Raw genomic sequence first — 26509 nt, 5'->3', positions numbered from 1 at the left:
ATTCATTCACAGTCACACTCGACAGACAGTGCACTATTTGACAGCAGAAGCTAGAATTTCTAAACTTAATATTACACAGCGCACTATTTAGCTAGGGAGTACAGAGCCGTTTGGGACTCAGCCTGGGTTTGACGCTACTTCTGACTGAAACACTGACATTTGAAGCGTGTAAGACATTCAGGTGACATTCTTTAGACTTTTATATTGCCGTTTTCAGTGAATCATATCGTGAGTGCTTTAATTCAGGCCTGTGATATTAATGTTGGAGTTGTTTAGCATGTTTGCTATCTTTTAGCCCGTTGGCTAGCTGACCAGCCTAGTTCTAGTAAAGAAAATATGTTTTCAGCCCCTCAGTTTAAACAAAAAGTGTTCTCATTATTACAAACAATATTAAATACGGTACACTAGGGGTGCATAGACTAGACAACAACTCGAGGACAGTGCATGAAATACAGCTGTGATAAAATCTGAAGTGAATAGAAATGAGTTTTTTCTCATAGGCTAAGTACTTTGCTTGTGTGGAAATACTATGCAAAATGAAACAAATTCCACTGCAAACTGCGTAAAACTGAAATACAGGCCCGGAAACTGGACCGGGTAGGTTTTGAGAACTCTGATCTCTAATAGGAAAGGGCTGTTTGACTGACCATTCCAGTCCAGTTTTTGGCAGAACAACTGTTTATTGTGATTATTACTCATGTGTATTTTATCATATTGTGTGCTAATCTACTTGAGGGGGGTTTAGCAGGGTAACAACCCCTCACCCGGGATAAAATCACTGTAAAGCACAGCCTCCTGAGGATTACTGCTTTTTAAAAAACAGAAGTGTGATTCTGGGGCGGATCAGAGCTGGTCTGGAGTAAATTAATCTGGAACAGTCAGTGCTGACCTCACTGATGGCCGTGTTGTCGTCGTCTGCATGGCCCGACTGCTTCTTCCCCGTTAGAGTCATGGAGAGGCCGAAATCACTAATCACACAGCAGCCATCTGCCTTCACCAGCACATTCCTACTGTTCAGATCCCTGTGTGAGACTGCAGGCTTATAGACATCTGAGAGTGCGAGAGAGAGAAGGAGACAGAGAAATTCCCTTGATCCCCGATGACTAATAATCTTGTAAATAAAATGTCTGTTGTTCTATTTCTGCTCCTTCTATTTTCTTTGTGAAAATGCTTGTGTGGCTAGAGGATAAGATGCTGAAACTGGTGGGAACTTCATGAAATGGGGGAGAAACTCAGCAGTTGTTTGATTTATTAACTGTGCAAAGGTGAGTAGGAATCAAGCGTCACAAAATTCTCATAAACAAAAATAAAATACTACAACCTTTATCTAATATGACCTCCAACAGGTAAGCACACCACTCAGTGACTAAGGTTATTCATTATATGGCCACACTTTACTGATGCTATCAATAGCTTTCTTTTATAGTTCTTTTCTGACAGGTAAGTAGCCACCTATAACATCACCCTTCTGTTTCAATGACCAAACAACACATGCACACATCTATATGCATATCATTGCTGTCGGGACAAAATATTGTATCTTTATTTCATTTTTTACATTATTTGAAAAAGGCAGTTTCCCTTTATTTCAGGATGAACGGACCAACAAAAAAAGGTCCAAAATTACTTGGAAAAAATATTTCTCCATTTACGTCCATCAAAAGTTAACCCTTGTGTGGTGTTGATGTTTTTGGTGGACCCACTGCATTATAATTGTCTTTTTTTAAATCAATACAGCCATAGCAATTTATGTAAAAATACCAGATGTTTAAAATATTGCACGTGTCCAGCGCAGGGTTCTCCTTAACAGCTGTAGCCAGTTAGCAGCCTGTCCATGTTGTTCACCCTCACACACACACACACACACACACAGACACACTAACAGCAGGCCATGTAGGAGGAGAACAGAGTGAAGGACACAGCACCTCCACACTTTAACTCCCCGCAGGTTCACCCAACACCACATGTGTAATATAAATGTGTAGGTGGTGAACAGTGGGAAGTCACTGAATGTGTTATTTTCATATGAGGTTGAAATAATAATAAATCACATCATTTTTCTTTTGGTAAACATTTAAAATGGGTCCCACAGACCTGAACACCACACAAGGGTTAAGAATGTTTTCTTTCCCCTGTAAAGTTACCTTTGTGGAGATATGAGGTTTTGTTCCGACAGCAGCGAGATGTTCACAGCCACGTCTTATCACACTCTTATGTGTTTAATGTTAACGTGCTGCTTTGTTGATAATGTAACTAATAACATTTATGCCAATAAAGCACTGAACTTGAGCCTGATAGAGAGTGAAGAAAGACAAGAGAGTGTGTGAGCATCAGCATTTCCATTAAAGAACACTAGAGTCCACTGCTGTACCATCACCATCATCATCATCATCATCAGGGATACTGAGAGGGAGGATATGGCAGCTCAGCACCCCTGAGACCCTGCTGCAGCAACACTGCACTGACGGAAAGGAAAATCAACTCTCTCTCTCTCTCTCTCTCTCTCTGTTTCTTTACTCTTCTCTCTTTCTGTCTGTCTTTCTTCTCTGTTAATTTCTCTCTTTGTATCTCTGTCTCTGTCAGTTTATCTTTCTCTCTGTTTCTTTCTTTCTCTCTTTGTCTCTTCTTTCTTTCTATCTCTGTCTCTTGGTTTCTGTCTCTCTCTTTCTATCTCTCTCCTCTCTTTCTTTATCTCTCGCTCTGTTTGTCTCTCACTTTGTTTCTCTCCTGTGCTCTCTCTCTTACTTAGTTTCTCTGTTTCTGTCTCTCTCTCTTTCTGTCTCTTTTCTGTTTCTTCCTACCACTGCCTGTTTCTGTTTCCTTCTGTCTCTCTATCTCTGTTTCAGTTTCGATCTCTCTCTATCTCTCTGTCAGTTTCTTTCTTTCTCTCTCTGTTTCTGTCTCTCTCTTGTTTCTTTCTGTCTCTCCCTCTCCCCCCTCTGCTTCTTTCTATTTCTCTACCTTTCTGTTTATTTCTTTATCTGTTTTTCTCTCTTCCCTTTTTTGTTTCTCTTGTTTCTTTCTTTCTCTTGTCTCCCCTGTCTTTCTATCTCTCTTCTCTCTCTTTTTTTCTGTTTCTCTCAATATCTCATCCTCTGTGTCTTTCCATCTTTCTCCCCCTAATTCTTTCTTTCTGTCTCTCTTTCACTCTGTGTCTTTCTATCTCTCTTGCCTTTGAATTCTCTCTCTCTTTCTTGCTGTCTCTCTCTTTCTCTCTCTCTGTTTCTTTCTGGTTCTCTCCCTCTCTCTGTTCCTATATCACTCTTCTCTCTCTTTCTGTCTGTCTTTCTTCTCTGTTTATTTCTCTCTTTGTATCTCTCTCTTTCCTTCTGTTTATCTCCTGTTTCTTTCTGTCTGTTTCTCTCTGTCTCACTGTCTGTTTCTTTCTACCTCTCTCTCTCTCTCTCTCTCTTTTTCTGTTTCTATCTTTTGCTGTCTCTCTCCTCTTTCTGACTTTCCTCTCTCTCTCTCTGACTCTCCTCTACCTCTCTCCCTCTCTCTCTCATTCTGACTCTTCCTCTCTCTCTCTGTCTGCCCGCTTCCCATTTCGCCAGGATGGATAATGGAGTGGGAGTGATAGGGAAAAAAGAAAACCTTGCCATATTCATATTACTGCTCTTTGCCACATCCTCTCTCTCTAAACACACACACACACACACACACACACACTCTCTGTTTAAACAGCAGTGAGATTAATGCTCACACACGCCTACATCGCATGAAAAATGCATGCTTGTTAGTGTGACATGCGATGCTCCATAGAGACCAGATACAGACCGCTCACATATATTCATGTTATAGACACACAGCTCTTCTCTATAGGTGTGTGTGTGCATGTCCCTGGATGTGTGTGTGTGCTGTGATGTAACTCACCTCCTCTCATCATCTCAGTGTGCAGGTAAGCCAGTCCTCTAGTGACAGAGAGAACGAGGCGGCAGCAGCTCAACCAGTCAACAACCCTTGCATTCAGATACGTGCACAGAGAGCCCTGCGGATAGAGAGAGCAGAGAGAGAAATAAAAACTGACCCTAACAGCTTACACCATATATAGCTTATCTACACTCACCGGCCACATTATTTGCTTTATCTACCTTGTCTCTACACTCATTGTCCATTGTATTAGGTCCACTTACCACATAGGGGCACTTTGTAGCTCTAGAATTACAGATTGTAGTCCATCTGTTTCTCTGCATAATTTGTTAGCCCCCCACAGGACCTCCACTGAGCAGGTATTATTTGGGGGGTGGATCATTCTCAGCACTGCAGTGACTCTGAGCCATATTGCTTTGCTCTCCACAGGACCACAGCAGTGCTGCTGGAGGTTTTAAACACTGTGTACACTCACTGTCCAGGGGTGTCAAGCTCATTTTAGATAACTGGCCACGTTACACTCCGTTCAGTGTCAAGTGGGCCGAAAATCAATTAAGCAGACCAATAACAAATCAACATCACGTAAAAAAAAACATTTGTTTATCTAAAAGGTACTGAATGAATAATAGGATTGTACAAATATCACCAACCAAACAAATTAGACCGTCGGACCAACATCAGATGGTACAACATTAGATGCACAAACGTTTTTTACGTGAGGTCTTTTAATCTTGAAGGATCCAAAGGATCATACATATACAAATCCACTGATAATCATCTTCAAACAGAATGTGCTAATAGCAAATGTGGGCGCTGTACAATCTTTAATTTGACTAATTTAATAAACTGTCAGCAATGTAAGCTAATGCAGCTAAGCTAAAACTTAGCTAGCTAACATACACTATATGGACAAAAGTATTGGGACACCTACACATTACACCTATGAGAGCTTTCATGATATCCCATTCTAAATCCATAGGTATTAATACGGAGTTGGTCCCCCTTTGCAGCTATAACAGCTTCCACTCTCCTGGGAAGCTTTCTACGAGATGTTGTAATGTGTCTGCGGGAATCTTCGCCCATTCATTCAGAAGAGCATTCGTAATCTCCGTTCTAGTTCATCCCAAAGGTGTCTGATGGGGTTGAGGTCAGGGCTCTGTGCAGGCCAGTCAGGTTCTTCCACACCAAACTCACCCAGCCAGGCCTTTATGGACCTTGCTTGTGCACTGGGGCTCAGTCATGCTGGAACAGGAAAGGTTCTTCCCCAAACTGTTCCCACAAAGTTGGAAGCATACAATTGTCCAAAATGTCTTGGTGCTGAAGCATTTAGATTTCCCTTCACTGGAACTAAGGGTTCTAGACCAACCCCTGAAAAACAGCCCCATAGCATCATCCCTCCTCCACCATACTTTACAGCTGGCACAATGCAGTCAGGCAGGTAACGTTCTCCTGGCATTCACCAAACCCAGACTCGTCCATCAGACTGCCAGATAGAGAAACGTGATTCATCACTCCACAGAATGCTTTTCTTCTGCTCCAGAGTCCAGTGGCGGTGTGCTTTTATGCACCTGTTAGCAATGGGTGTGGCTAAAACACCCAGACTCAATAATTAGGAGGGGTGTCCCAATACTTTTGTCCATATAGTGTATCTTCACATTTTTTTCTGCAACCTTATTTATCGATAGACACATTCACATTAACATTAAAGTTATACAAACACATTAAAGTTACATAAAGCAAATACACTAACCTAAATATAGTTCAGCTTAGCTTAGAGATGCTTGTTCCAGTGACATTGAGCTGTGAATGTGGTCTTTAATCCCAAACTTCATAAGTTTTAGGAATGCAATAAATAAAGCAGATAACCAGGATAGTGTGTGTCTGAATTCTACATTTCCCAGTAATAATTTTTCACATCTATTAGCCTAAAAATTCTCATTCCAGGTTTGCTGTGAGGAGTTTTTTTTCAGTGAAAGTAGTGCTGTGAGACGGTCGCTAAGCAGAGATTGTTTGAGCATCGTGTTAATCATTATTTTGATAATTTTAATTTAGAATGACAAATGGATTCTAAATTTATCTGGCGGGCCAGATAAGAACAATAATCGTCCATTTGAAATCAGTCACATCTTGTCACGTTAATGAATTAATTCTTAATGAATTGAATTAAGAATGTTATTTTTTCTTCTATAAAGCAGGGGGTGCACAATTTTTCTCCAAATCAGTGCTCATTAAGACCACATAATGAAAGCTTCAGATAAAAAAAAAACTACCAAAAAGGCAGTTTGGCTATAAAGATGTATTATTTTTATTTTGGCCATCCTGTGTTTCACTTTTAAATGTGAGCCAGGTAAGTGCACTTCCACTGCATTTGAATGCTGCTGATAAACCTACACCAAAAATGCACAATTATGCACAACTTACTGTGCTAAACTGCAAATTACCCTTTACTTTTATTGTAGCACTTTAACTGATTTCATGCTATTTAAATAGGCAACTGATTTTTGTTTGAAGCGCCCATATCACGGAAAACTGAATTTCCTTTCTTTATTTCTATTAAGGACTTTGCTGTTGTATATAAACGTTGATAAACTTTCTAAATGTACCGTTCACTTCTCAGTCCACGCAGTCCATAGATAAAACAGCCCAATATGAACTCACTGTTTTTGTGATGTCACAGCAACTAATGCATTGAAATATACCTGCTTATTAAGCTTAGAGCAGTTTAGCTCCAGCCATTCATGTTCAAGTTATAAGGAGCCCAGACTGCTTAGTATATAATGCAGCCAGTTAGAAAAGAGCTCATTTACACATTTCAGTCGTACAGGCACAGCAACAAAACCACTTGCTTAATTCTAAAGGATGAAGAGAGACTGGAAAATGGTCATATAAATTTAATTCTGACTGTTTTTGGTACATATAAACACACAAAGATACACACAAACATACTAAGTGGACCTTAACGGGGAGAAAAATTAAGATAAATGTAGGAGCCCTTATGAATTTAAAATGCCATGACCTACTACAAACCCGATAATGTAATACATATTGCACATTTGGCTAATAAAAAGTTTTCAGTGTTAAACAAAAAGGCTGATAAAAATCTGCCCAAATAATGGCCATCAGCCAAATTCCCTGTTAAGAAATCAGAATCAGATTTAAAAAAAATCACGACTGGTGCACCTCTTCTATAAAGTACTTCTCCTGCTGGTGACAGGATGCCTCCCAGCACCTACCGTTGCCATAGTGACACAATCTGAGGTAAATCCCAGTAAGTAGGGATTGACCAGAGGGGAGCCCACAGGTATGAATAATTAAAAACCTTGCAGCTGAGTCAATAATCACCCACTTCCCCCAAAATAATGTGTGCGTGTAATTAGGATAAGCAGAGAAGAGGCTGAGCAGCACACACAGCAACACTGACGCTGACTTTTGTCAGATCATATTTTCACAATAGGAGGAGGTGCTGAATGAGACAGATGATAAAAGAGGCAGAGAAAAACAGGAGCAAAAGAGGCAAAAGCAGAGAAAGAGGAGAAGATGACAGAGAGAGAAACTTTCAGATGTTTGTGTATGGGGATATGAGCAGAAATCCGAACTAGGCTACACTTCCTCCTCAGGAAGCAGCTCTGTGGAAAGATCAAATATGACACCAGATCCCTCAGATATTCTAAAGCCTCCAAATATAACCATGTTTCAACCTCATGTTGGAAAGGTACTCAGGGAGAAAACAAAAGCAAAGTAGTGACACGGAAAGAAGCAGCACAAGCAAAACCTACTAAAGCAAAAGTTTAAAGGCCCATATTTTATATTTTCTTGCATTTTTACTTTTCCCCCTTAAGTACAAAAGCAAGTTGTAATTCACTGTTACACAGACGTTTTCCGGTCTCTCTTCATACCTTAAAAAACACAAACTGTTTTTAATACTGTCCCTTAAGAATGATATATGTAAATGATCTCTGTTCTGACTGGCTGCCCTTTAATTTGCCTCAATCAAAAATCAGGACATTTATGTTTTCCCCACATCTTCCACTCTAATGTCTCTGCTACCATCTGCAGTCTGCAGTAACAACACTCCTTATCACTTCAATATGAGTGGGCAGGCTAAACTACTGTGGGCCAAGTGCATTTATGCTTTTGACATCACAAATATGATGAATTTGAAAGAGTACAGGTGTGGACTGTGCTGACTGAGGAGCCAAAGGCACATTTTTAATAACGTTTAATAACTTTTAATAATCGTTACATTTTAAATGTAACTCTTATTTCAAGAAAGAAACTTCAAGAAAGGGCTATATGGGCCCTTTCAAACACTCAGAGTAACTTTTATGTTAATGTAATCAGAAAATATGGCGTCTTGTTTTGTGATTATTCTCTTAAGTTTGTGCTTACATGCGGGTAGAACTCCAGCAGCAGCAGGTACTCAGTCCGACCATCAGTTCCGAGCCGTTCCTCACTCTCAAGGAAGCGGGCTATGTGGTCGTGGTCCAGAAGGAGGCGGTAGATGGAACGCTCATTAACAAAGGGCTGGCAGTTACCGCTGGAGAAAACCTTAACCGCCACAGAGCGTTCATCCAGACAGCCACGGTACACTGCCCCGTACCGGCCACGGCCGATCAGCTACCAGAGAGAAAAAAGGAGGGGGAGGGAAACAAAGAGAGAGAGCGGTGAAAATAACAAGCACAAGTCAGATTATAAAGAAGAAACTGCATAATTCTGACATATTTAGACATATAAATACAGGCTATGTCTGAAACCATGCTTTATTCACCATGGAGTGCCCTATTTTAGGAGTTTTGTATTGGTCTCGAAAAACATACTGGGGATTATCCAGTGCACTCTTACATTCCCACAATACACCTCAGTAGGTGGTAATGGGATGATAAGCAACTCTGAAACCTTAAATTGGCATCAAAGTATCAAATTATCAGCCAGAGGGGGGCGACAAAGCCTTACAGCCTTTTCACAAGTCCACGTTTTACAGTTTTACATAAAAAAGCACGTCTAAACAAGTTTTGAAAACACGCATGTTAACACTCATAGCGTGTTTCTAATCAGAGCTCATGGTGGGTCCTGTCATTTGTTCACTTCTCTTAATGCTTGGAGCTGAAGGAGAACCTCAAACTCCAAAGCACAGCCCCGCTGCACACAGCGTTGTCTGATGCAGCGGACCAATGGAGAAGGACCACAGGGCTGCTATGCCAAAGGCTAACCCAAGGCTGAAGGCTATCATTACCCCAAGAGATTGACTGTTCCTTCAACATATCTCTCTAATGTTCACTCACTCGATAACAACCTGTACTAACACTAATCCAACACCACCATCAAGCTGTTTGCTTCAGTTAAGATAAGATAAGAAAACTTTACTGTCCATTAAATTTGCATCAAATGGAAATTTGTCTTTGGCAATCTGGCACATAAACACACAGACACATACTTAAAACACTTACAAACACTTACAGCAACAATGCACATGAACTTTGTATCTATTATGTCCATCTATTGGTGCGAAAGCACACGTCACTCTTTAGTGCACATGCGTGTCAGAAATTGCTTCATGGTATTGGTATTCTCTGTGCAACACTATATAAAAGAGTGCTCTATATAGTGCTCCTGACTTTTCCAGTGTAGGAAACAGTGATTCGGGGATCGTTCTGAACATAGACATGATCAGAATCACTCTCACACATAGAAACACATTTATAATGTGAGCCGTCTTACTTCAAGCAGTTTGAGGTTGTCCAAGTCCAGTGAAGGGGGAGAGAAAGCTGCCTCCAGCATATTCAAGTTATGAAGACTCTGTTTACCATGTCCTGTAAAACACACACAGTGCATGAAACAGGTTAAAGTGGGACAGTGTGGTGTTAAAAGCGCTGCCAGGAACATTGCTATGGCAACTTACCCCTGAGTACGCGGTAGATGAAAAAGAGCAGCACAACCAATACCGCAACCACGGAGACGGTTGCCAGGGCAATCAAGATAGCCTCCTCCCGGTACATCTGGCGAGTATCTGGCCGTGGGTCAAACGACAGATTAGGAAAGAAGCAAAACAAGAAGCAATTCAGACCAGAATGAAACAAGACAGCACAGCTATGATACAGAGATACAATAAGCTCTTAACCTTGGCGCTAAAGTAACATTACACGGCTACAAAGCGAGCAAGTGTGCAAGCGTTCCATGCTACTGATGATCTCTGACACTTCTCTGGAACGATCTGCGAGCCTCAAGGTTGACTAAGCACAAAGCTCAGCTCGCTTTGAGTCAGTTGACCATGCTCCATTCGTTGTTTGAGCCCTTTTTTCTAGTGCTCTTACATTCCCTCCATCCTGCTGCTGCTGTGTTCAACAGGGAGGCTGAGTCAGAGAGCAGGCTGAGCGTGAGAAAAACGGACAGAAAAGAAACCTGAGGAAAGCATCCTCCCCTATACCTCCTCTCACATTAAAGGCTGTACAGGACCACGAAAACACCTCCTCTTATATTAAACCTCTTTTAATCCTGTACAGGCCTTGGATGAAATAATGGAAACACCTCCTCTCAATACACTGTCTCCCTACAGCCTGTTCAGGGCCTGGACAAAATAATGGAAACACCTCCATTCATGCTATGCCTCTCTACAGCCTGTTCAGGGCCTGGACAAAATAATGGAAACACCTCCTCTCATTACACTGTCTCCCTACAGCCTGTTCAGGGCCTGGACAAAATAATGGAAACACCTCCTCTCAATACACTGTCTCCCTACAGCCTGTTCAGGGCCTGGACAAAATAATGGAAAGACCTCCATTCATGCTACGCCTCTCTACAGCCTGTACAGGACACAGACAAAATAATGGAAATGCCATACAATGTATGGATGTGATAATAAGGAGTCAGTCTGGCTTTTGTTTTCAGGTCAGCTTCAACCCTTCCTGTTATGCAAGCTTTGAACTACATAGGACCTACTCTGGGACACTGCGTTCTTCAAGAAGAATAAATACGTCAGATCAACTGCCAGGCTGAACAGCTGGGAGTCGGCAATGAGGCTTTTTTAAAATGGTATTTTGGCAACAAACAACTTTGCACAATTTGGCCCTGCACCTCTGTGTTTCTTATGTTTTACACTGGTGCTGTGAGGCTAACGTAGCAAACGAGTGACAGAAGCCCATAATCACCAGTCAGAATCATGCAAACTCTGTCTAAATCTGGCTAACAATGAACAATATTCGGACAAAATTCAAGCTTCAAGATGGCTGCTGGTGCTGTTTTATGTAATGCATTGTGCTTCTGCTCTTTTTTTAAAAATTTATTTCATACAGCAGAAACCGCGAAAGCAAGTCCATCTGACTTCGTCTGTTTGCTAATTTCACATGCTAACTGGCAATCATTACCTTCCATTAGTCTAGCTACAAACAAATCTAAACAAACAGTACAAATGACACCATCACTTTTTAGGTCTAAAGTTTCTACTCTGCACCAAGTCTGTCTGGTGTTTGGGTGTTTGGCTGCAGTAACAATCAGCTTTATGTTCCTTTCTGAGGACCCGTTCAAACTTGGTATTACCATCCATCTCGAGTGATCTGACCATAAGAGGACAGCGAGACGTGTAGTCTGCCATTTCCATGTGTCTCGAGGAACTGGATTTTATGACGGAAGGAAGGATACCACCCACACCTACTACGTTAGTCTCCCACTGCGTTTGTTGTCAAAGACGTACCGCAAGTCCATTTAAGGTGGAACAGGAAAATTTGAACAAGATGCTGGTGAATAGCTGACTTCAGCTTCATATCACCAAAGAATTGGGGTGGGCGATAATAAATAATTATCACCCCCCCCAGCCCAGCAGTGAGGCTGCTGAACTTCACCCTCCTCTGCTGTCACTGCAGACTGGCCGGGTCGCCTACAGAGCAGCGCTAATAGCTGTTAATGAAGTAATGTACTTTTTTATTTGAGGGTCCCATTTCGTAGGGCAAGATTTCAACCACTTCCCTACTAACTACTGTTAGGGTGACACTCGAAAACAAGGGGTAGGGGTAAAAAGAGGAAATGGAATTGGGCCTACGAAATGGGACAACCCTTCAGGAACCCGGCACATCATTAGTAGTCATTGATGGCTTTTATGTAAACAGATGTAATGAGTTTTTCCGGACATTTCCAATATGGCAACAGGCATCCTTTTGCGGTTGTCTGCAGCAAATTGGAGAAATGTTAGAAAACTAAGACATTTTCAATGCCTGGAAATACCTGGAAATACTTGCTTTGTGGCATGTTGGCGGTACACACAGTACACTTTGCGGAACACATAACATGTTTAATGATCTGTGTGCTGATTTCTCACAACACTCCGTTTGGAGTGTGCTTCTGAAAAACCTCCGTTTGGAGGGCCACGTAGCCCCAAAAATTCGCCCTACCCCTCTATCTCAACAAGATTTGGGACACCCTACTCCTAAGTGTGAACGTGCAAAATGGAGGGATGAGGCTAAGTGGTAGGGGTGAAGGGTGAAATGGGATTGGCTGATCTGAACCAACTGATCTGTGTGCAAAATCAAAACTCTTGGCTTTAATTTGATGGTGCCATACTGGCTGCTACCCTTGGGCAGCGCACTGCAAATACATAGCTAAACCCAGGATTGGCTGTTTCTGTGATGACGCTGCACAGCTACCCATGAGATGTACATTCACTGCAGTGAGACCACGGCAAAAGATGTTACATTAAACCAGATCTCAACAAAACTGTGAGACCTGGAAAATTAAGACGAGTGGCATGAAACACTGAAAAAAATGTGCACTTTTGTAGTCATGCATACTGAAGCAGCGATTCACATGAAAATCACCAGCTCACCAGGTCCCCAGCTCCTCTGGTCATATTTTCAGAAGAAGGAGCAAATGTGAGCACTTTCCTTGCACTGTAGAAGCCTGTCCTTGTGTGAAATACGCAATTTTGGACATGTTGTCACTTTAAAATGAGCACCTAGCTCTTTCATTCTGTTTCACATCTTGTTTCAGTTGTTATACATTATTATATTAAGTGTTTCAGTAAAAATAAAAACACATTTATGTCTTTTCATCTGACATTTTCTTCAGACATGTCCACTCTCTGAAGTCTTTTTTCTTGTCCATCCCTTTAGAGGATGAAGTTAAACTAAAGGTCAGAGCAGTCACACATTCCCTCATGCTCACACACTCACGGACTGGCTGTGCGGTGGTGGGACTGGGTGTTGGGAAGTCCTCTGTGAAGTTGAGGTTGCACATGTCCTTGCTACAGCAGCAGAAGCGGTAGCTGCCGTTTAGGATTTGGGAGGGCGTGTTCGTCACCTGACAGTGGTCGTTATGGCACTCACTCCGATGGCCATTCACAGTTGCCCAGCAACCTGCATTACAGAGGCAAAGAGGAAGCATGTTTGTGATGGCGTGTAATTATAAGGTTATAAACGCACAGGAAAAGCACATGACAACCGATTTAGTCATCTTATCCAGCATCACACTTCTAATTGACTTGTTCATGTTGCCAGGTTGGAGAAACTTTGCAGAACTTGCAAGAACCTCATTCAGCCTAGTCATTTTGGTAACACTTTACTGTACAGCACAGTTCATAAGACTACATGAAACCCATATAAGCTTGTCATGACAACTGACACAACCCTTCATAAATGATTATAAATGCTTATTCCAATAGGCATCATCTGTCATAAAGGCTACTTTAGCTAGCTAATTGGCAACTGTAACCTTTATAGCGAATGATGCCTTTTGGAATAAGCATTTATAAACATTTATGTAGGGTTATGTCAGTTGTCATGACAAGCTTATGTGGGTGTCATGTAGCCTTATGAACAGCACCATACAGTAAAGTGTTACCGTAATTTTTGGTCAAAATACCCTAAATAATTCGTTGGACTGCCACAACTGGCAGATGGGCAACTTAAACTGTTTGTCTATAGTCAATTGATAAGTCACTTGATAATCATAATTCACAATGTATTCTACTTGCATTTAAGTTACTTATTCATCAGATGTATCTCCAGCATAAGTTTTGCATATCTTCTTGACCACATAAAGTGAGCGTACAAACATTTATACAAAAACTTTCCACCATGTTGTATTTTTTTTTAATGCCAAAATGTACAATAAAGTTCATGGCTGGAAACCTAGGTCCTGTGACATTTCACACACATAAAAAATAAACATCATTTAACACAAATGATGCGCCCTGAATAAAGATTTTTCATTCTGCTATAGGCTATCTAGTTGTTTCATACCTTCAAACCTTCTTCAAATATTACCGCTGTATACAGTATTACCAGCAAGGTGTGGGGGTTGGGAAGGCATTTATGGCTACGTTCACATTACCAGGTTGAAGTGGCACAAATCTGATTTTTTGCCCAAATGTGATCTAATGTTTTCAGGGCTGTGTGGACACACAAATCTGATCTTTTCAAATCCAACCTGAGCCACTTTCATATGAGGTCCTAGATCAGATACGTATCCGATTCCATGTCACCTTAATGTGACGCTCAGATCGCAATTCACGTGCTTTCTTTCCACTGCGCGTGCACCTTCATTCTGCGTTACCATGGCAGCAGCGCGAACAGATGTTAGAGCCTGTAAAAGGTGGAAAAGCAACACGTCTCACTTTTTTCTCCTTCGTCTCGCTCTAATAATGAAGCTGAGAGCTGATCAGAGTTAATTATCTTCTCAGCGAAGCTCGTTCTGCTCGTTAGTTTGTGCTGATGATGCACGTGATTCATTCACATGATGTTACTGAGTAGGATGTGCACATGCGGGTCATTTCGGGACGCCGGTTCGTTCACATTAATGACCGATTTGAATCACTTACCTAAACAAGTGTGCACCATTGTGTCAGAGAGACCGGATTTGAGCAAAAAATCAGATTTGAGCAACGAGGCTTATAATGTGAATGTAGCTAAAGTCACTTTTGTGCTGTCTCATCCAGCATTATTTTAAATTTAAAAACATTCAGAAAATTTTAGCTCACTTGCCTGGTCTTCAAATAAGTGAAAGCGTAAATAAATGTCAAATCATCTATCTGACAACTGCTAAATGTTAAACCCTGCTGCTGTCTAGGAGAGAAGATCTGGACCTGTCTGTGTTTTTATGTGTAGTGTAAATTGGGGATTAATATGGGGTTAAGAAGTGCTGATACAGTGAGAGCTGGAGAAATATTTCACTACAAACTGGGAGCTGACTTGAACTTGTAAAGAAAGTGCTTTGACATCTGGATCCAAACATTATAAACAGGATATCGGCTCTTATCTGCTTGTGTTCTACATGCAGCTCCTCTGTCTCCGCGCTCCGCTGTTCAGGTGGCGTTCATGTACGTCTCTTTGCCTTTTTCTCCGCTCTTCTAGCTCTCTGATTGGCTGCTGTTTGAATCACTCATGGAGTAAATCTCTGACTTGTGAACATTTTGAATCGTAAATATCAAACATGTTTGATAATATAGGTGGGCCTCCAATCACTTCAATCGGAGGGCTAAAGATTCAATCGTTGCTCCTCTCACACTACCAGATCACAGCGCAGTCAGTCGCTTCTGATCGAGCTCCCGACCTGGAAAATCGCTTCAGGTTGTCAAAATTTGTCGCAAAGGGCAAATCAGGCTTAAAATCTTGCAAAAAATCATGTATGATGGGCCCAGTCTAAAGAACCAGCACAAATTTAGATGATAATGATTCAAATCTGAGGGACTAAAATCAAGCAACTGGTGCTGAAAGCCAAATTAAACCTGCTCTGTGATGTTTGGGTCTGTGGCCTAATCAGCTTATTCAACCTATTTAGACCCATATAGTGCTATACATCACGGTATAGGTTTGATTCTGACTAACTGCAGCTTAGCTGAAACAAACATAGATGATAAAAACTGATGTCTGAGTGTGCAGAAGTCGAGTACCTGGTGTTGGAGTGACAGAAATCAGATCTCAAACCTGTTCTGTGGTGTTTGGGACTGCAGTTTCTTGGCTAAGCTAACGAAAGCTTAGTTAGCAGACTAAATGTTCCACACACCACAGCACAGGCTTGGTCCCCGCCTACTGATGCTAAAATGACACCCATTTAGAGGTCACCTGAGAGCAGAGAGTCAGTGATCGGCATCATTTTGAAATGTCTTCAAAATGTTTTCAAATACTGCAGTAAACCTTAATACCGCTATACCACTCAGTCCAATTGTGTTACAAGTAACATTTGCCAACATTCTGTGAAGCTTGGCCAACATCGCATCAGCAGTTATGAAAGCATGCATTTGTGGGCAGAACATGGTAGGTCAATCCTTACAATCCTTTTCACACAGTGAGCTGCACCAATTCAGGATGAGTGAAGGGTGCACTCACATCCTTTGAGGTTTCCTACCACGTCTTTCTCAGAAACCAGTCTCAGAGCACTTGAAGGAGAGTACATACAACACTTCAGTGGTTATGTGACTAAGTGGATACCTGCCTGGGACTTTACCCCACGGACAAAGAGAGCGTCCAACATTCCTCTCCTGGGAATACGGCCAAATGCGTTTCCCTTGGACTCCCCTTGGATTCGATCTGTTCTGTTAGGTCACACTTCTGCTTTGTCGGCAGAACCTCATCTGTTACCAAATTTGAAGCCAGCAGTGACGGCTTGTCCTTCTGGGAATGAATCGCTCTTTTTACTTGTGAGATTTTAGACCACTGATATGTACCTTGTTTGACTAGCTGGAATCCGTTCTGTTTCTTTTCCCACAGTCCGTAGCAGCGGCCGCCCTGACTGCAGCGGATGGTGGAGTTCTCCGGAAACACACGCCCCTCTCCTCCTCGGCCGATGTGCTCAGCCAGCTCTGCATATGCACACTCCCTCTCCTCAGTCTGAGCAGCTACGAAGAAGGAGAGAGAGAGACAGAGAGAGAGAGGGGGGGGGGAGCAGTTAGTGCTGGGACTACATATCGATTTAGTTATATTTAATAATAACAGGCACAACTTGGTTTTGTGTTTTTTGTCTTTTATCCTTTCCATTTTGTACGAAAAAGCCTCGCAAAGGCACAAACACTAGGAAATGGCCCATTCTGCTAAAGAAGGTCAACAAACAGAATGAGGGGTTTTACCGACTCACGGAAACTGAAGCTCTACAGCAGGGTGTACAAACAAACTAGAACACCTGTGAGCTCTGACATGCATTCACGGGTAAATGTCAGTGTGCAAAGGACTGTTATTGCTGTTTAACTACACTATTTGCATGCACTAATCACATATTTACACAATTAATTACATAGTTTCTTAATAAATATCTGACTTTTTTCTTTCTGTTTTGATTGCTTTTTTCATTGCTTTTATCAAGCCATGACAAACATATGGTAAAAATCTGTTGTGGATGATCGTCTTTTCCATAAAACATTTTGCTAACAACAATGATTTTCCAGTACAATAAAAAAACCTCTTCTAAACTTATAAAAACAAATGTGGTATTGATCAAAAGTTTGAAATCGCAATTTTTACAGAGCTTCTCCAATTATTTCAAGTGAGAAATAAGTTATGAGTAAGCCTGGACGATGGGGTGATGTAATCAGATATAGTCAATGATGGATAGTAACCCGATGGTGCTGTGTAAAAGGCGATAATCACTGTTTTGGTACCATTAAACAGCTTGCAAAATACGCTGGGAAACTGGGGTTCATGTTTAAGAAGTGTGTGGGTGTGTACACCAGTGGTCCGTTAGACAGAGAGAGAGAGAGAGGGACAGAGAAAGAGAGACAAGTTAAGTCAAGTCAAAGTTTATTTATATAGTGCTTTTTACAACAGGTGTTGTCACAAAGCAGCTTTACAGAAAAATCCGGGTCCGAGCCCCCATGAGCGTCGCCAATGATGACAGTGGCAAAGAAAAACTCCCTAAGAGCAAGAAGAAGAAACCCTGGGAGGAGCAAAGATTTAAAAGGGGAACCCATCCTCCTCTGGTCAACACCAGACAGCAAACAACGTTTGTATAAAATATTAAAATACAGAAACGGAGAAAAACAAGACAGAGAGGTTTGTTAAGAAACTGCCCATGTTATTCTACACACTGTAATGCTAGCTTTGCCGCACAAACTCCCCTTAATTTACCTCATATGACTGAAACTGAAAACGAATGCCGACGTGCTTTAGAACTTCAGCTCACCACAGTGACTCACAGCAGTAAAAAAAAAACAAGCTAAAATGACTGGAAGTTAGCATAGAGCAGCTAAGCTAACCCTACCCTGGAGAGAAAGTTCCTCTGATCCTCATCTACAGCCAGTGTTCTCAGAAAAAGGTCATAAATAAACACACACACATTTTTTAAGTTGCTTATCTTGCTTGGTCATGGGGGGAAGCTGGAGCCTCACCGGGTAGAAGGCAGGAAATACCCTGTCACCAGGTCGCCAGTCCATCACAGGGCAGACACACAGACATAAACATTCACACACACACACCTCCAATTCCAGCCTGACTCACGTCTTTGGACTGTGGCGGGAAACCCGAGCACCCGGAGGAAACCCACCCAGACATGGAAACGGCACACAGAAAGGACCCTGGTCACCAGGCCAGGGAATCGAACCCAGGTCCTTCTTGCTGCAAGGCGACAGCACAACACTGAGTGATAACAGGGTCTTTAAAAGCTCTGCTAGAGTAAACTCCCCACTGTATCTGCTGCGCGTCGTTTACTGAGAAAAATATGCAGTATTTTCTTAAAGATTAGTGTCCTGGTAGCTAGTTGCATTATGAAAACACTGCTGTAATGACGGGAAATGCCTTGTTTCTAATCTGGAACACATGCGGGCTTTCGAAATCACTTGCAGTCTGAAGTTTCTCCAGCGGCAAGCGCTTTTAACTCTCTCTGCAGCAGAAGAAACACATGAACCCACGTTTATTATAATGACAGGCCATGTAGTTATCAAAAGACGCTGGGCTACTCAGTATAATATTACTTAATATATGAGTTTCATCTTAATAAATTAGTAATGTTTAAAAAACTGTATAAACTAAAATAGAATAGAAAGGTCAAAGCTGCCACGAACCCATTTGTTTTGGGGTTGGCAGGGCAAGGTATTACTGATAATTGCAATTTTTTTTTACTATAAATGTGTTTAAATATGTTTAGATATCACCTACTCACGAGTGAGAAGTAATTAAAGAAGATGTTAGAAGAAACTTTTGAAAGCAATATATCAGTCATGGCAAGCTTTATCATTTGAAATTCTACTAGCTTCAAGTACAGCAGGCCCTCAAGCTTAATCGAACGAAGCAGCACTATAAGTGTACTGTTTGTTGAAAAGTACATTACTGAGTCAGGGCAAAAACACGCTAAAATATTTGTCTTCACTGCTATTATTCGACCTGTCAAGGCTGAAATAATCATTTAAAAGTCAGAGGTGTTGGGATGGATTTTGCAGTAGTTTTTCACACCACATCATACAACTTTACATATTAATGTCACACACACAGACTCAAAAAGAAGGGCCGGCTTGATGTTTAGGCCTCAAATGCAAAATCAACATTATACTGATGAAGATGTGAAGACAACTGTGGATGATACACTTACATCCTCAGAGAACACGTCCTTCGCCAGGCTTTGACTGAGTTCTCTCTTTGAGAACTCTTTCAACTCCGCTCATGAGGGTGTGAAGCATAACTGGCCATACAAAATGTTCCTCCGCACATTGCTTGCAATTACACATTTCCACCAGAGAGGTCTCCAAATCCCCAAATCTTACCTAGTGCTGCTTTAAATACATGACAGAAACGGATGAGCCACATAGACCTAAACACATTCATACAAACATAATAAATAAACTCAAGTCTGTGTGAAAATACTAACATGCTTCTGCGTAACTTATACATATAAATTATAGACTTCTATGTAGCTGCATCTGATTATTCTCTCTCTCTCTTCAGTCAAGCTCTCAAGGCTGAGCAGTTTCATGGCCTCTTACAGCAGAGGGGAATGTAAGCAGTGATAATACTTCACCTCTGCCTTACAGCTGATTAGCTGCTCTCTCATCAGCACTGCTACTGCAGCACTGACCCTGAGAGCTAAGACACACACACACACACACACACACACACACACACACACACACATGCACACACACACACTCTTTTTGCAAATTTTAGTGCACAGTGTCTATTTTCTGAGTTTAACATACTGACATGAAAAAATAAAACACAAAATATGAAATGTGCCATATCTTTTTCTTTTTTAATTCGAAATAACCATCTTAACAGTGGCTTATTGTTCTGGGATGTCACTTTATACTAGAACTATTTTAACAGCCAAAGTAATTCTGAAACATTTTTATTGTGCAAAACAGTAAAAACAAAACTGAACAATATATAGATAAATCTACGTCAATATTGCTTTCTAACTGCCTGGCAAAAATGTTTGGCTTCTTATTCAACAGCTTTTTGTTCAGATTTTCTGTTCCACCTTAAAGAGTAACACCCACTATTTTCAGCCAACTCCATCTTTAGCTCATTTTTGAAATCTGCACTGCAGCGATGTTCAGGTTTGGAGGTGGGGCTGCGAGGAATACCGGGTGGGCTGGGCTGCTGTGTTTTCAGAGCTAGTGTACGTTAGCTACCAGAGTCTTACGAGGCTGAAGATTTTTCTCTACTACCATCCCATCTTTGATGAGGGAAGGTGTTTCTGATTAGGCAGGGCGTCTTGAGTCTGAACAGTATGAGCCACTGACTCAAGCCGGTGAAGAGTTAATGCAGTGCCAGAAAAAGGAGAGGCGTCCAAACGGTAGAACATTCCCTAAAACTGTGACGGCTAGCTTCTAATTATCTGTTCAGCAGGTCCATATTTAATAAAACAAAGCAAAAAGTCCAAGAAAGGATATACGGATGAAAGGTTGACACAGTCAGTAATGATTACCATTTAACATTAACCTTTCCGTTTGGCTTTCCGTAGCTCCAGTGGTGCTTGCCGTTGATTTCTGTTCAGTGAGTAGTTTTCTCGTTACTGTACTTAAGTAGTTTTTTCATGTATCTGTACTTTACTGAAGTTTTTCCATTTTGGGTGACTTTTTACTTTCACTCCACTACATTTCAAAGTCAAATATCTTTCTTTTTACTCCACTACATTATGAGAAATCTGTCGTTCCTTTTGGTTTATGTGTGCATAAAAACGTAAAGTCAAAACAAAAGAAGCGCGAAGAAAGAACACCAATCAGGGCACAGCGCGCACTTAGTTTTGAGCTTGTTTTGACCTCTTGGACATACCGACCCAGTGCAAGCACACGGTTCAACATCAGTGCAGCAGCATAAGAGTTTGGGAGTCTTTATTTATGTCTATTCAACATAAATGATGAACTAACCTAACTTTGTGTAAATAGACCACAATATAGAAATATGTACACATATGCAGTTGTGACTGACGTGTCTTTTTTCTGAATTTATACAAACACTATTTCATTTTATAGTAAATTTGTTTTTGCTAGTTTATGTTTGTGAACAGAGACCTACAGATGCAGTTTAGTAAAGGAAAACTCATTTGTGAACTGAGTTTAAAGTTTTTATTAGACTTAAACTTGTAACTAAGTTGCAAATAATCTTAAACTGAAACTTTGTTTGTTTGTAAAAAGTGATTTCAGAGCCACTCAGTTCTACCTGATGGAAACTGTTTGCCTTCAGTGTTTTGTGCTTATGATAATTTTAATAGACATCAGCGTCACTAATTAATGACTCTATTAAAAGACTGGTTTACCAAGAGAGACACTGGAGTATTTTCACCTAAAATGAGTTAATGAAGCGAGTCTTGTTACAAAAATGGTAATAGGACATTTGAGTCATAATTAATTTTGTAGTACTTTTACTTTCGATACTTAAGTACATTTGAGGGCAAATACTTTTGTACTTTTACTCAAGTTGAGGTCTAAAGGAGGAACTTCTACTTTTACTGGAGTAATATTTTACCTTGGGCATCTCTACTGAATCTCAAGTACATGATTTGTGTACTTCGTCCACCACTGCCTACTCATACATTGAACTTAAAAAATGTACTAATTATAACATCTTTAATACAAACTAAGCTCAGATTAATTGGGTTATTTACAGTTGTTACAGACAGCTGGCATATTGCAACTTTGTGAGGTGTGAACTTCATATTTACGAGTGCAGCACGAGTAGGGCGTCATTAGGGGGCGGTAACATTGGTTGACTGATTTGCATACCCTGACGTGTCATCGTACTTTGGTACGTCATCCGCAGCCTATAGCAGAGTTGAACCAGAGGGGGCGCTGCAGAGGCAGAACTGACCATGATAAAAATTATATTTTTACAGTCTGGCAAGATGTGTTCACATTTTAAGCAAGGCAGGTATATTTTATTATTACAGAGCAGTGCATTTCAGCTGTTAACAGAAAAAATAAGTTCTTAGGGTGGAGAAACAGAGAGGCACTTCCTTTCTGGCACTTGTCCATGCACTTAAAAGTAAGTGCTGCACCATTGTGGGAAATTTGAATAAGAAGCCTATTTCAGCTTTATCACATTCCTCTAGTTGCTTAGGTGTCCAAGTTAGGTTAACCTCAGAAGACCAGCCCTTGAAAAGAAGTGGACTACTTTAGATGAAACAGTAGACGGCTGGAGGTGATCGAGAGACAGCTGTGTTTTCCTTTTCATTTCACAACGTGACTGAAACATCTCTGGCTCGGGCGTTCAGCTAAAGGGACTAACATTTGTATCTTGTGTTATCTGCACTTATTTATGGCATAGTGGTATAACGGTTATGACAAAACTGGTATCTGAGGAAGAATATTAACCAGTATACCTAATAGGGGTGCGGGAAAAAATCGATTCTTAGATGCATGTCGATGCAGACGTGGGCGATTCTGAATCAATTCACAAATGTCAAAAATCGATTTTCTAAATATTTAATTCGTAGTGTTGACGGAACGCAAAGGGTAGAACTTGGAAGTAGGTAAGTGCAGCGCCTGGACAGTCTGTGGTGGCACATAACAAAAACACCACTGGATGAGTGAGAAATCCGACCGGCTCCCTCTGCATTAAAGCCAGGTTAGATCAGGAGTCACAACACAAATGATAAGAAGAGACATTTTGTCCTTTCAACAAAAATCAAACCAGCTTGGGAGCCACAACATTTATGTCCAGTATGTCTCAGTATGTGATAATGTCCTAGTTTAGGCTAAACAACATAAACGAAAACGCGGACTTACTCTGCTCTGATTTAAGCTTTAACTACAGCCGCTTTTCTTCCATCTCCGCCAGAAAACTTTTCCTCAAAACAAGAAGAGTTTCTTGTAAAATGTCTCTCAGCTTTCCGCTGTTTTACGAGGCTGAAGTCGCTTCTCATTCTCCAGCTTCTTGCTGAACTTTCCGGTTCCACCTTAAATTCTGACTGAGACGCCGAATGTAATTGCGGCATCATTTAAAGTGGAACGGAAAAATTAGAAAGAGAAGCAACTTCATCTTCACAACTGTTTAGTGTTTGACAGTCTCTCGTTGCAGATTTAACGTACCAGGAAACCAACTGCGCTGCTTATAAATGCGAATAAGTCCGTTCGTCTCCAAATGTTCGTCTGTCTTTCTCTTCCTTTTTCGTTCGCTACTCGCTCTGCGAAACCTCGTTGCTACGTGACCTGCAGTCTTTGCTGTCACATTTAGTCACTATGTAAGAAACATGATCTAACAACACAGAATATCTGAAGACTTTGTATTTAGTTTTTGTCACAAACTACTGTTTTGAGCAAGAAAGCAAATGACAGGAACATACCTCACACTTCAGTCACGTTTTCTGTCTCTGATTAAACAAACTGACAAGTGCAGAAAGCTCCAGTTCCACATGCTGATGCATTAAATTCTGGGTAAAGCACGGATCACGACTCCTCTGGCAGCAGATCTGAACGAGTTAAAGGCAACATTGCCAAAGATTTGAGAAGGATAAAAACACACAGGTGAACCCTTAATGTGTCAAGGTTAAAGATTGTGCTGCAATACTTTTCGACCAAAATGATTCATGTTTACTGGAGTGTGAGAATGCTTGGATTAACCTAAACACCCAAAGAACCGCTGTGATTGGCGAGAATGCAGAGGCTCGCAGAGGCTCATTTGCACAATGCAGCCTTCTGCAATATCAGTACTTTGAAAGCACTTACACAACATACTGTGCAGCCCAATACTATCACTATGGAATAGACGACTACGCAGACAATCATGCTAGTTCTCAGCACATACCTTCACTTTCACACATGCACACACAAAAGTCATCCCTGCCTACATTAAAAAACAATACAATACAATATACGATTAGACACGCTACACAAAATACACACCACGCAAATGTAGCCGCCAGCCAAATGAGTTTTCCTCCATAGGAGGTCGGACGATGGCGTACTCTGATAGTTGCTGACACATCAAACTAACAAGCAGTTAGCCAGTGGGGTGCTCGGATATAAGCTGACATATCAGGATAATGAATAGCCTATCTGATGTTCTGGACAATCACACAGTAAATGCTGATGCATGGTGCACAGAAGAGAGCGTGCATGTGTGTACGTATGTGTGCGTGAGAATTTTTAAGAGAGTGTTTTTGACAGGATGAGTAGAGAATGAGTCATCTGATGTGGCACTGGCACAGAAAAAGAGGAGAGAAGGAGGAAAGAAGGAATGAAAGTGACACAATGGCATCACGCTCATCATAAAGAACATGTCTGAAAGTCTGAAAGGCCAATAGGACACTCAGCCTAGCCCAGACACTGACTGATCTCGGGTAGCTGTTAGCTTACATAGAAAGACATGCTGTATTGGTTTTACTGTCCATATTGCAACCCTGTGTAGTTACCCTGTCACAGTTCAGTATGTTGTGTATTTTTTATAGTGCTGCACCGACACCAATACTGGCACTTAAATGCAGTATCAGCACCGGTGATGGGGATATATGTGTATATATATCCATATATATGATCGATACTCCAAAGCAGTTTCTGACACATGCATATGTGCCAGTAGACAGAACCTAACAACACGTCGGTGGTGTGGGACGACAGCGGTAAAAATGATCGTGGCAGAATCTGTAATGGCAGCATTTGGTGAGAAAAACACACTAACAGATCCGCTTATCTGAACGACTGAACTGCTTCCTTCAGTAATCACTCATCTGCCGCTGTGTGGTCACTTATTGTCTGATTTAACGTTACTGAGAGAGCCGAAGGAACCGCCAGACTCTTGGCGTAAGGCTAGCATTTAGCCCCAATGTAGCCTTCAGAGTAGCAGCCCGCTAGCCAGGCCTATGCGTCCACTAGCCGTGCCCGCGGAGCGCCTCTGACGGTCAGCTGTATCACTCAGCTGTGGGGTCTCGCGGTCCGTTGCTTGAACCAAGCCAGAAAAAGCACTCGCTGATACTGACAGCGTGAAGGATGGTGATATTTACTGAGCTGATGCTCAGAGACACAGCACGACTGAACAAGACGAACATATGAGACAAACAACTTGAGAAATTTGGATGTGAAACAACATTCAGCTCCGTTTTTGAGCCAGAGAAGCTGCTGTGCTGATGTGTAAACACCACAGGTTTATCTATATACTGTTCAGCTGTTTCAACCGTTTTACACAATAAAGCTATTTTACATTTACATTATAACATTTAAGTTGTTATACATGCTTCTTATTACTATACAGGTAATAAACAAGAATAATTTTTCTTAAGCATCTAAGTAACATAATCCAACAAGTAAATGCCGTCTAGCCAAGCTGAGTGTGTTTTATTTGTGACGCAGAACAGATTTTACCAAAATATAAATGTAACTGTATCAATATCAGGACTTATAGGTGAGTTAGATTAGATAGAGTTAGTATCGGTATCGGTACTCTGTATTGGCCGATACTAAAGGATCATGGAATCGTTTCGGAAGGAAAAATAGGGGATTGGTGCATCTCCATTTTTTAAAAATAGTTCTTAATTGTTCTATGTGCAACGATACACCATTTTTGCATAATGACACAATATGTTTTCAATACAGAATTAGAAAAGAATGCTCCCATTCCTTTTGAATTTATTTATCTATCACTTTACTGATGTTTTGGTAATTCCGAAAAGGTTTTTTCTCCCAAAAAAGACGACAGTGCCTGTTGAAAGGATAACAGGCACAAGTCATTTTCTTAGAAGACTTGAAATAAATAAAAATAATATAAACGACAGTCTAATATATTATTATAATATTACATGTTGCACACGATACATCAGGCAAACGTGTGTTATGACGGCGCATGATAATAACACAAGTAAAACTGTGTGGACTATAAGGCCACATCTCACAACATCATTTACACCCAAATCTCGTGTTCTTGTATACAAACTGTGAGGCTATTTGTTTGGCCAATTCAGAGTCAGCACTTGGGAGCTGTTTAATCGTGTGTGGAGAAGCAGCTGCTGCCGCTCACGTTTTCATCTTGCTCCAGTAACTGAGACATTTGGGTGAGTGAGCACAGTTGAGGTATTAGCACGGATATTTGATCCTCGTGAAACGTCTGCACTCGGTCACTGTTCAGTCTACCACTGTTTGCCCAACATTACTGTTCCTGAACAGGAGACGCATTCAAGTTCATTTCGCTTCTTCCAGCCAAAGCTCAGGTTGTCTGTGCACCATTTCAAACAGCTTAGCTAATCAACCACTCAAGGAAGACAAAGGTAAAGTTGGCTTCTTGTTCGCTGAACTCTCCTCAGA

General features: G+C 41.2%; 1 protein-coding gene across 2 annotated transcripts in view; it reads right to left on the bottom strand.

Moving 5' to 3' along the window:
- bmpr2a (bone morphogenetic protein receptor, type II a (serine/threonine kinase)) overlaps positions 1-26509 on the bottom strand; it is a 45233-nt gene that overhangs the window by 8327 nt on the left and 10397 nt on the right. For both annotated transcript variants that reach the window (XM_036569871.1, XM_036569870.1), the window contains 7 exons: positions 16520-16690; positions 13029-13211; positions 9770-9877; positions 9589-9680; positions 8260-8487; positions 3874-3988; positions 890-1050 (listed from right to left, as the gene is read on the bottom strand). In XM_036569871.1, coding sequence (XP_036425764.1) covers positions 890-1050; positions 3874-3988; positions 8260-8487; positions 9589-9680; positions 9770-9877; positions 13029-13211; positions 16520-16690 — 1058 coding nt within the window. The remainder of the gene's footprint in view (positions 1-889; positions 1051-3873; positions 3989-8259; positions 8488-9588; positions 9681-9769; positions 9878-13028; positions 13212-16519; positions 16691-26509) is intronic.

The sequence above is a fragment of the Colossoma macropomum genome, unplaced genomic scaffold (genome assembly GCF_904425465.1).
Source record: "Colossoma macropomum unplaced genomic scaffold, Colossoma_macropomum, whole genome shotgun sequence".
Lineage (NCBI taxonomy): Eukaryota > Metazoa > Chordata > Actinopteri > Characiformes > Serrasalmidae > Colossoma > Colossoma macropomum.
Note: the sequence above shows the minus strand (reverse complement) of the source record. Positions and strands in the feature narration are given on the sequence as shown.